The following is an 11,642-nucleotide window of genomic DNA, read 5'->3' as shown; positions in this document are numbered from 1 at the left end:
TCGGGACCGGGGGGGGTCGCTGCCAGCCCCGGGCTCCTGGGTTCATTCCCCGGCTGCTGACTCGCGATATGATGCCGGCATATCGGCAGCGTTATGAAATCCTCAGGTCGTCATTTGAAAGGAACAAGGTGGGGTTTGTGGGAAGAAGGAATTGCATCGAGGCGGGATGGTCCGTTGCTTTGTGTCTCTGGGACGAGCAGGGCAGATGTGTTGGCACAGAGGGGAGGAAACTTCAAATGGAAAATTATTAACCAAAAAGCTGCTTTTCGCAGGATGCCGTTCTCAGGTGGGTGAATTTGCAGCGAGTCCTCTTCCTCCCTGCCATGAGTTTTGTCTGTCCTGTTGTACCCACCTGGTTATGGGATGGGGAGGAACTGCAGCCTCTTGCAGGATTGCCTGCTCTCCTCACCCTGCTCCCTGCAGGCACCAGCACAAGCATTTTTCTTGGTCTCAGCAACCTCTGCAGGACCCTGAGTGATTGTGAGGCTGTACTGACTGCGAGCAAGAATGGCACAGCCATTTATTGTTGCACGGTGTTTGCAACTACCAGAATAGACATCCAGGTTCTGCTGTGTTTCTCAGAGCAGATGAGGCTGAGGAGAGATACTAAGAGCTCTGCACAAATAAAGATCTTTCAAGAGATAGTCCATGAGCAGTGCAGTGCCCCAAACCTTTCATTTTTGGGAAGGTTGGGACAGACTGCTTGAGGGTAGGAAGGCTCTGCAGAGGGACCTGGACAGGCTGGATCGATGGGCCGAGGCCAACTGTATGAGATTCAACAAGGCCAAGTGCCAGGTCCTGCACTTCGGCCACAACAACCCCATGCAGCGCTACAGGCCTGGGGAAGAGTGGCTGGAAAGTTGCCCAGCAGAGAAGGACCTGGGGGTGCTGGTCGACAGCTGGCTGAACATGAGCCGGCAGTGTGCCCAGGCGGCCAAGAAGGCCAAGGGCATCCTGGCCTGTATCAGAAATAGTGTGGCCAGCAGGAGTAGGGAAGTGATCGTGCCCCTGTACTCGGCCCTGGTGAGGCCGCACCTCGAATACTGTGTTCAGTTTTGGGCCTCTCACTACAAGAAGGACGTTGAGGTGCTGGAGCGTGTCCAGAGAAGGGCAACGAGGCTGGTGAGGGGTCTGGAGAACAAGTCTTCTGAGGAGCGGCTGAGGGAACTGGGGTTGTTTAGCCTGGAGAAAAGGAGGCTGAGGGGAGACCTCATCGCTCTCTACAACTACCTGAAAGGAGGTTGTAGCGAGGTGGGGGTCGGTCTCTTCTCCCAAGTAACAAGCGATAGGACGAGAGGAAATGGCCTCAAGTTGAGCCAGGGGAGGTTTAGATTGGGCGTGAGGAAAAATGTCTTTACTGAAAGAGTGGTTAAACATTGGAAGAGGCTGCCCAGGGAAGTGGTGGAGTCCCCATCCCTGGCGGTATTTAAAAGATGTGTAGATGTGGTGCTTAGGGACATGGTTTAGTGGTGGACTTGGCAGTGTTAGGTTTACGGTTGGACTTAATGACCTTAAAGGTCTTTTCCAACCTAAATGACTCTATGATTCTATGATTCTCCCATGCCGTTGGCTTTGTAGGGTGTGTGTCTGGAGGGGGTTTTCCATGTAAAGTGGGGTAGAAGATGGAAATATCAAGCTTAGCAGCTTTCCTTTCAGCTGTGACTCACACAAGGTCATAACGTAACTTCAGATTCCCACTAGAGCATTTTAGCCCCTCTTTTGGCTAAAAGTGGAAACAAAACCCAAAGCATCACAACAAGCACACAAATCCCTTCTCCTCAGTATGTCCATCAGGAGGATGGCACAAACCCAGGCAGCGGGTCGGGAAGGCGGTCATGTCCTGCTGAGCCCTGCGGACTTGAGAAACATCAGCTGCTGCTTTGTCACCTTGAAATCATCTGTTTGTAGTTTCCATGGGCTGTCCTCTAAATAGCACATGGGCCCAGCGGGGAGGACCAGGACAGCCGCGTGCTGCAGGGTGGGAGGACAGATGCTTGTCCTCCTGCATCCCTCTGGCTGGGGAGGGCTTGGTGCAAGTCCCCATCCTCCATACCTGTCTTTGGCTTGGTTTATTATGTCTTTAAATCTTGTCCTCTGCACCCATGGCTCTGTGCTGGCTGTGATGCCCTTCCTCTTTCATTGCTCCCTGCCAGCCCTGCCTTTGGGTCGTCCCACGGGCAGTCACCCTGGTCCTTTTTATTCTTTCCGTGCCAACATCTGCCCAGAAGGGTGCTGTGAAGGCTGGTTTCACAGCATACAACCCTGCCCGGCTTCTTCTGGGCCAGCAGCTCCTCCTGCCTGGAAGCAGCTCTTCTGGAAAGCTTCACCATCTCTGTTACCTCCCATGTTTCGTGTAAAACCTTGCACTGTGAGGTCTGGTCCAGTTTTGGGCGCTTAGGAAATACATACGTGCTGGAATTAAATCCTTCTACTGGAGGAGGAAGAGTGATAAAATAAAGAGCTTAGTGCACATTTTTGATTGATGCTCCCAATGTTTCCCCTGGCAGTTCTGCCTGGTGCAGCGAGCCCAAGCGTCCCAGGCAGCAGAGCGGGACGCAGGAGCCTTCGGGTCCCCTCTGACACGCAGCGATGGGTCTGACCGCTCCGTCCTGCCTGGGCTTGCAGCAACCGACAGTTGTTCTCCACATCCATTTTATTTCCTTTGAAACTGGGGATAGGAAGTCAAGTTAGGACGTTCCTGTGTTTTGCAACTGTCGTGAAGACTGACTTCAGTGCAAGCATGTTTCCTTTTTCACAGACCCGATTAGCAAAGACGCGACGCAAACTGAGAACTGGTCGTGGGTTTATCAGTAATAAGCCCATTTCGGAGGGACGTTTGTGCTTTGTAAAGAAACAGAAACCATTTCGGTTTCTGCTTAGGTCCTGCTCCACCGTCCTCTCTTCCCGTGCGTGCCACGGATGGAGCAAAGCTGATCTGGGATACCTGGGGATTTCCTGCAGGTCCCACTCCATCAGATCTCCGCTTCACTTCTTGCTTTCTGGCCACTGACATTCAAGTCCTTGACTTTTTAGGGAAGTCCACCTAATTAAATCCTTCATTTATCACAAATACCAGCCCTGTTCCTCCTCATTTCTTGCACCAGGTAAGAAATCCCCCCTTCTGCTGCCCACACTTTCACACCAGTTCTCTGCGTACTCTCATCCTGGCTTCGAACCATTTCCTGAATCTCTCCGTCCTGCCATTGTTCCTCTTCAAGCTTCTTAATAACTGTTTGTGGCTTTTGCTCCCTTTCCCTGAGTTTTGTATCTGCTCCTACCACTGCTTCCTTTCTGCAGCCTGTTTCCCTATATTTTTTGCTCCCATATGTGCTGTTCTGTGCAACACCGACTGGCCCTCTTTGCAGAAGACGACAGGTAGCACCTTCTGCTCAGCTCCCCGCATCTGCTTCAGGCTTCTTCCAGAGAAGGAGCTCGTGGTCAGAGCATCTCTTTGTATTATCATAGCACTTAGGAGCCCTGCTCTCGGCCCAGGTCTCCAGGGTGGTAAATCCTCAACAGTCATAGGGCAAAAATCCGTTTTTTGTCCTAAGGTGCTTCCCGGCACATGTATGAGGAAAGAATGGGGTAGAGTTAGTCAACCTTCGTCCTAGCCCACCTACGTCATTGCTGCATGTAGCTTGCTTTTTTTTTTTTTTTAAATAAGCATCAGTACAATATATGTTTTTAAGAAGTCATTCGAAGGAAAGCACTGATCCTTCAGAAGTCTATGGGAATTGTGAGCGGCACTGTGGGGCGATGAGCCCTGGGTTGGAAGATGAGCCCTGGGTTGGAAGATGGGACTTGGCCCTGTGGGTGGTGGAGGCAGGACCTCTCCACGGCTGCGATGTTTTGTGGGGAGTGAAGAAGCTAGCCCTGTGTGATGTGTTGGAGGGCATACAGCAGCGGTGGGGGAGGACCTGGTACTTGGGGACATGACCTTTGCAGTGGTGTTTTGAATTGATGTGAGTGGGACAGGGTTGCTTTTCGCAAGGCCAAAGAGAAGGCTGTTGCAGCAGCAGCAATCGGGTGCATCCATCCATTGCTGTGGAGGCAGCAAGGGAAGCCCATAGCTGAGCAATCCCGTGCAGAAAGGTCTGCTAAATTCACCTCCAGCCCAGATGCAAGCTCCTGCAGCCAGATGTGAGGGTGATGCCCAGAATAGTGCAAGTCAATGCTAACCAAGATCCATCTCCATGTCTGCGGAAACTGGGAGGAGCAGTAGTGAGACGGGCTGTATCTAGAGACTTGGAGGGTTTTTAGTGTTTGATTTCATTAAGTCAGAGCTGACAGCTAAGCTCTTAGGAGGAGATGCCATGTGCCCTGGGGCCAGCTGTGCTTAGGCCAGGGGGGAGCAATAGGATGTGGTAGGACTGAGCTTTTCTGTTTTCTGAAAGTCATGGAAGTGCCTTGTCCCAAATTGCCACCGTTGTTCTCATTGTGGAGCCTCTCCCACCCCTAAAAGAAAAAGATCTTATTTCATAAAGAGGCAGTTGCACGCTTGCTCCCAGCTGAGCCATCGCTTGTGCAAGTGCTGCTGGAGGTGGCAGCGGCCGTGGACTGCACTGACGGGGATGTGACTCCTGTTCTTGTGTTTTCAGAGTACGGATCTGACAAGCACAGTTGGCTACGACAGCATCATTCAACACCTGAATGACGGCAGGAAGAACTGCAAAGAGTTTGAAGACATTTTGAAGGAAAGGTATGGAGCTGCCTCTGAAAACGGGTTGGGTTGAACCCGGGAAGTGAGGCGGTGGCACTACTTCAGCTCCTCGTACTCCCAGTGTGGTTTCTGTTGCGTTTAACTGTCCACTACGCTAAAACACCTTTGATTTTTGACTGATGAGGAACTTGTTTTCTTACACTGTCCTTTCCTTGCACAGCTGGTGCTGTGGTATGAAGTCCGTGCCCACGAATCCTCAGCTGCGAGGCAGCGATGGTGCCCAGGACTTGATGCTCACATTTTGAACTGTCAAAAAGAAAGAGGAATCAGGAGCAGTTTAATAGTTCAGTCTTACATGTTGCCAGACATCTGTACTGATGTGTTTGCAGCTGTTGGTGGTCTGCCCAGGCCACCCGCTCTCCCATGAAGTTCACCTTGCAGTTCAGCTTGCAGAAGGTCAGGTGAAGACCTTGGCATAGGAGAGGCATGGCTTTGTCCTGAATTTGTCTTTGTACATTATGGATGGCCCACAGATTCTATGTTAAAAAGAAGTAGTAGCATTAGATAGTGTGTTTATTAATCAGAGGATATGACCTAAGTAGAGGTTCTGTGGCTACAAAGGCGCAACTGAGATGGTCTGGCCATGTATTTTGACTTTATGGTTCACCTGGTTAGCAATGGCTGAATACGAAGAGTGTTGTAGAACAACCCTGAATTAATGTAATTTTGGTATTGAGAACTGGAGAAAACAAACCTCTGAATACAAGACTTGGTACAAAAGAGCCTGGAACAAATATAATGGGGATGAAGAGGAGGAGAACCTGCAGTTAAAAATGTCTAATGCACCTACATCTATCTAGGCTGTAATCCCATGTTCCAGGAAAATTTGGGCTTTCCAGCTGCCCAAGGAACAATCCGCTGAACCCTGAGAACCGTGTCCCACTCATCCATGACAATGGAGAGAGTGCAAAAAGCCTCCTCCACACCCTGTGCCCCGTTCCTCTTTGCTGTTGAAGGAGGTGTAGGTTCCTGCCGACCTGTCTAGCCAGGAGGAGATTAGAGGCTGGACCTGGGCTTGCTACTGCTCTGAACATGGCCCAGTTCTCCATGTACAGCATGGCTGTTACATGGTCCCAGCCATGGAGAACATGCCTGTTGGATTTGATGCTTTGTCTCAAAAGGAAGTTCATGGGAATATTGTTAGATAGAGGAAAAAAATGGATTTATAATCTTTATTTTTTCCATTTCCTTACAAGCTTTTGGAGTTTTTGAAGAGTTATGTTAGGTGAACCCCACTGCCAAACTCTAGAAATTGACAACATAGGCAACTGCATCTGCGTTAGAGATATTTTAGGAAGCTATTTATTTTATCCAGTAGACCTTCTAATGCAAGCCTCTAGCAGTACTTGTTTCTCTCCACTGCCTGCAGACAGCTAGGGTGGCTTGCCCAGATGGAGTTATCTACATTTGACCAAGCAAGTCCAGCCCTGGTTGTCTGTACAGATTTCAAAGCAACTGCAGAAAGCTGGTTGTTCTTAGACTGCAACACATAGGCTTTCTTTTCCCCCCCTCTTTCTTACAAGAGGGGAGGACAGTACGATCTCTCAAAGGTGTTATTTGTGTTACCTCACAAGATGTGGCCTCTTCTTCAGGTGTTCTCCCTAAGGACCAGAGGCGGGCAGGAGGCAGTACCTATCGCCTCATTTTAAAAAGTCCTGAAGAGCTGAAACGGCCCAGCTGAGCTTTGGGGTGCATGTATGGTGGCTGAGTGGTCTCTGAGGTGCCTACTCCCTTCCGTCACATTTGGTTTAAATCAGCCAAATCGGATTCAAAAGTACTTTGTGTGGATGGACCGACAGATGCTGATGGCCGAGATGCAGAAAACGTGTGATCACACAAGCCTTGTTCCCATTGGAAACGGAGCTAAAAACTACTCGGGTGACTCACCTGGCTGCATCTAGCCACCAGCTGCACTGGCTGCTTAGTCCTCCATCTCCTGCGGAGGCGGTCCTTGCACCCATTGGCCATGGGGAGCTGGGGAGAGCAACGCATCAGGACCACAGACACAGCAAAACGAAGTGTTTTCACTAGAAAGGCTGTTGGGTAACTGCAAACAACAGTCTTCCTTCAGCCACAGTTGGTTTGCAGCAGGTCAGAAGATAGGGAGGGTGTTAAGAGCGGGTCTTGGCCTCTGCTGCAAACAAGTATTGCAGCCACAGTTGGTTTGCAGCAGGTCAGAAGATAGGGTGTTAAGAGCGCGTCTTGGCCTCTGCTGCAAACAAGTATCGGTTTCTGAAATGAGAACTTCCTCTCATTTCCCTCTTTCCTCAACAGGGCAATTATAGAAGAAAAATATGGCAAAGAGCTCATTAACTTGTCGAAGAAGAAGCCCTGCGGGCAGACGGAGCTGAAGTAAGTCCAGAGTCCTGTGTGTGTTTTGCTTTTATGAGTGTCCTTACTTGGAGCAACGAAGGAGGAGGAGAAGGAAGGAGGCTGTGAGAGACAAAACAGTGTTGAAATGTGATTGGGACGCTACCAGAAGATGATCTGAAATCGGTCTTGTGAATGAACGGTGCACAGCTGGGTTGGCCTTTGCCAGTAAATGAGTTGGACTCCACCAAGTTCCCACCAGCTGTAGACTAACCAAAGCATCACAGACGCTCAGGCGAGATGTGGGCTGGTGATTCACCAGAGGGTCGAGGATCATGAGACCTTGGGTTCGCTTCTGACTGTTTTTGTGGCCAGAGGGAAGTACAGGTACTTCCTTGACTCAGACCATGCAAATCTTCAAAGCCGAGCGTGTTACCAGCCCGCAGGGGTGCTGTGGCCGCTGTGGTTGGCTCCATGAGTGGGTCTCCACTTCCCCAGTGACCCTTGGCACCTTCTGCTTCCTGCTTTGTTTCTGTACTTTATACATGCCTGGTCTGATGTTCTCTGATCATTTAATGACAGTTTTATATTGAGGTGTCACGTAAAATGTTTCTGAAATCTTTATTGTACAATATTAATAGGGAGAAAAGTTCCCTACATTTCCAACCACTGGCCAGTGCACCATGTAGAAGGTGTTCATATCTCCCAAATGATACTTTTAGGAGGTTGCCTGAAACATTTGTCATGAAAGTCAGGATTTTTAATAGCATCCAATGTTCAGAAAGATGTAAAGTAGATCTCAAACCACATGAGCTGCGTTATAGTCGCCGAGAGGGAAAAAGCCGGAGGTGTAAAGAGGGTAAATAAACCTGCTTCGAGCTGCTTTGGCCAGTGTGGAGTGAGGGACTTGCTGTCTGGTTTGGGAGAGGTGCTCGGCTGATGCCAGCACCTGGCCGTGCTTTCCCGCTCTTTTTAATGCTCTGCCTGTTTTTCAGCACGCTGAAGAGATCCCTGGACGTTTTCAAGCAACGTAAGTAATTCTTCGTCTTTGTGTTTGTCAGGACACTTGGCAGCACCAAAGCCTGCAGGCAACTGCTCGGGAAGAAAATAGCAGAGAAACCTCCAAAACAGTGTGATGCCGCTGTCAGGCATAGGCTGTCCTCCTGGTCAGGCTCATTCCAGCATGTGGGGTTCGGGATGGAGCGCTCCAGGGCACGGGTGGGAGAGGACACCCACGGGGGTGTCCCTTTGGGGATCTCTTGGGCTTTCAGGGCTCGCTGCAGCTCAGAGGTCGTGCTTGCGTTGTACATCAGAAGCTGTGCATGGGAAGCTCAGGTGGAGTTTGTTGGACTGGCTCACCTTGCCCTCTTGGAGCATCTAAAAGATGATGCTTTGGCCACCTTATATTGTCCCTTCGTTGCCACGTGTCACAGCCCGCCGGGGTACAGGCAGCCAGCATCCCTACCCTGAGGGCTACTGCTCTGCTACCCTGTCCTGAGCGCACCCGCCAGCCCAGCCAGGTCTGTCTGCTGCCCTGTACCTTGGCGGACCTCCCTAACGAGGCTCTGCCCTCGCAGCAGCCGATTGTTAATAGCTGCGGGTTTGAAACAGCTCTGGGGGTTGAATCGTGAACTACGGTTTGGCTTAGCTCCCTTGATAAGCTCGCTGGGGTGGTGTTTCGCGGTATGGCTGCTCACCTTCAGCAAGATGAGCCCGAGATCTTTTTAGCATTAGTCTTTCTGTGCGCCAAGTTGGTTGTCTGCTAGCCCGGGGCAACGCTTCCTTCAGACAGCTGCTTCAGGGTGCGATGTGTTAAAACGTGCCTGAATTCGTCTGGATGAGGGGGAGATGTGACTGTGCTTCTTTGAATAACTTCTCTTGTTACGAGTTTTCTTAAACTGAAGGGCAGGCCCCAGCAGGACTGATCCTGAATAGCTCCTCACATAGGCAGGCGCTGCTTGGAGGCTGCTTCAAAAGTGCTGCTGCTTTTATGTGTTTCTGCAAGGGGATGTATGATGTGGGGTCTCTGGGTCATTTTGATGTCAGCTGCAACAGTTGACTTGAGCAACAGAGTCTTTTTAGGAATATATATGTATTTTTAATTTTTTTTTTTCTTTGCAGAGATAGACAATGTGGGGCAAGGTCACATCCAGCTGGCGCAAACCCTTCGGGAGGAAGCAAAGAAAATGGAGGACTTCAGGGAAAAGCAAAAACTGCATCGGAAAAAGGTCAGGCGCCACGGTAGCACGTGCCTTTGCCGCAGGGTGTTGATCCTGCCCCAGCAATGGGCTGCTCCCGGCTGGTGTCTCCCGCCGTGCCCCAGCCCCCTCCGTGCCCCCGGTGCCTGCTGCTGCCAGGAAGTCCTGAGCTCCTTCCTACGTGTTGCAACCATGCTGGTGAACTGTGCGGCAGCCTCCAACTTCCTTCTTCTCACTGCCACGTCTTCTCCTTTGGGCAACTTTTGGGGCCAGCGATAGCAGGGGCTCAGCTCCAGGGATGCCAGCCTCAGCCAGGGGTGTTTTTAAAGCCTATATATAGTGCTGTATGATCTCCACAGCGTCTGCTAAAATCGGCAAGCTCTTTAATTTCTTCTGGCTTGAGATTCCTTTGCCTGGAAAATGAGGGAAAACTGCTAGAACCAGGGGCTGGTTTGGACCTAGCGGAGGGGAGTGGCCTTCCCAATTTTGCCAGACCCTATGGAGATGATACAGTACTACATATTGCTAGGATTTCATGTGTAGAGCTCCTTTGCATACACAAGTGGAGGCTTAGATAGAAGCATAATAGATGGGGTTTGTGAAGATGCATTGGGTGGACGAAGGTCCTTAAACCCATCTCAATCTGGTCCGTGCCTCTTCCTTTCCTAAGCCACGTAGTCTATCCTGGAGCTTCGATGGTCAGTGACGTGCTGACTCCGTGTCTGTTGTCTTCACAGTTAGAGCTGATAATGGAGGCGATTCACAAAAACAGGAATTTGCAGTACAAGAAGACCATGGAGGTAAAGCAAACGTGCTTCTGTTTCTTGCCATATGGGTTAACGCTGCTAACACGCACACGCATAGCGCTGGGGCAGACTTAAATGCGAGGGTCCTCCTCCTCCACTGCCACTCTCAACATCGTGTCTGCACGAGTGGTATGCAGGGTGTGCTCAGAAAAACTGAAGAGTACGCCAGGGACACGGCCAGTGGGAGCCTTGCAGGGTTGGATACGAGTGATTTAGATGTCATGGACTCGATTGCCATGAGCTTTTCATCCCAAACAAAGAGCAGCTTGTCTCGTGAGGTCGGTTTTGCCCAAGCAGTAGGGCCCCTGGGACTTTGCGTGCCGTCCCCTGCTCTGCTGGCAGCCCGTGCCCACCTCTTCCCTCGTAGGCTGTGCTTTCCTCCAAAGCCTCCTGCGTGAGCTGTATTTGCATCTCGTTGCTTGCTGACACACTCCTGCCCCGTTTGGTGCCTCTCCTAGGCCAAGCGGCTCTACGAGCAGCGTTGCAGGGATAAGGATGAGGCGGAGCAGGCTGTGCACCGCAATGCAAACCTGGTGACACAGAAGCAGCAGGAGAAGGTACGGAGAGGCGGGTGGCCGTGGGGCAGGGGGAGAAAGGGGTGTCTCTTCTCGCAGCTCTCCTGCCCCATGCCTCTTTTCTCAGCTCTGGGGTTTGGGGTGAGATGGGAGGGCTGGTGATGTTCCCTGATTGGGCTGCAGTGCCGTTGGTGATGCACCAGGGCTCTCCTCTACCTTTTTTCTCTCTCCCATTTTTGGCAGCTGTTCCTGAAGCTGGCTCAGACGAAATCGGCTCTGGAGGACTCTGGTGAGTGTGGAAATGCAGCGTTTGGAGGGCGAGGGGAGCGTTTCCCGGGGCAGGGGGTTGTGAAGCCATGGCATGGCTCTTGGGTGAGCTCCGGCTCTTGGGTCAGGCACGGCTCCTCAGAAACACATGCCCAAGATACCGGAGGTGGGCACCTGCCCTGGAGAAGCCTGCGTGGCCCCATCAAGGCTGCTCCCACCATCTCCCTGTGGCAAGACCCTCCGCCTTGCTGTGCGGCTCTGCGTTCCCTTGCAGTGCCCACCCAGAGCTGAGCTCACGCATTACTGCTGCTTTCTCCCTGACGTCCCAGTCATTTCAGGCTTCACATATTACCTTCTAGTGAAGGGGTTTTCTGAATTAATGTTAATCAGATGACAGTGTGATTTCTCTCGCAGACCGGAATTACCAGCAGAGCGTTATCACACTGGAGAAGATCCGGGAAGAATGGCAGAAAGAGCACATCAAAGCTTGCGAGGTAAATGCCCCAAAACGCTTTCACGTGGCAGCGTTGTCCTCTGGACGCCCACCCCTCGCTGCGGGGGTCAGGGACGGCGCAGATTTACCGTCTCTGTATTCCCCTGGCAGCGAAGCAGCAGGATGTGTTGCGGCTAACCCTGTGTGTGTCTCACACTTGGCTTCTGGATTCAAGGTCCCACTACTTCAAGGTTTCCACTATTTTTTTGTTTTTATTTTTTCTCCCACCGCCTTTAAAAATTGACAGAGTCAAAGTAGTGACATTTTTGCCCATTACCTGCTGCACATTTGGGTGTGGCCGGCGTCTTTAACAGCCGTGGGCCGCCCTGCTTA

General features: G+C 51.2%; 1 protein-coding gene across 1 annotated transcript in view; it reads left to right on the top strand.

Annotated features, from left to right (window-relative positions):
• The first annotated feature begins 68 nt into the window (after positions 1-68).
• Positions 69-11,642, top strand: part of PSTPIP2 (proline-serine-threonine phosphatase interacting protein 2) — a 15,801-nt gene continuing 4,227 nt past the window's right edge. The window contains exons 1-9 of the mRNA XM_009278449.1: positions 69-128; positions 4,599-4,699; positions 6,995-7,072; positions 8,026-8,060; positions 9,152-9,258; positions 9,966-10,028; positions 10,493-10,591; positions 10,793-10,838; positions 11,231-11,310. Coding sequence (XP_009276724.1) covers positions 69-128; positions 4,599-4,699; positions 6,995-7,072; positions 8,026-8,060; positions 9,152-9,258; positions 9,966-10,028; positions 10,493-10,591; positions 10,793-10,838; positions 11,231-11,310 — 669 coding nt within the window. The remainder of the gene's footprint in view (positions 129-4,598; positions 4,700-6,994; positions 7,073-8,025; positions 8,061-9,151; positions 9,259-9,965; positions 10,029-10,492; positions 10,592-10,792; positions 10,839-11,230; positions 11,311-11,642) is intronic.

Source organism: Aptenodytes forsteri, unplaced genomic scaffold (assembly GCF_000699145.1).
Source record: "Aptenodytes forsteri isolate BGI_AS27 unplaced genomic scaffold, ASM69914v1 Scaffold178, whole genome shotgun sequence".
NCBI lineage: Eukaryota > Metazoa > Chordata > Aves > Sphenisciformes > Spheniscidae > Aptenodytes > Aptenodytes forsteri.
Note: the sequence above shows the minus strand (reverse complement) of the source record. Positions and strands in the feature narration are given on the sequence as shown.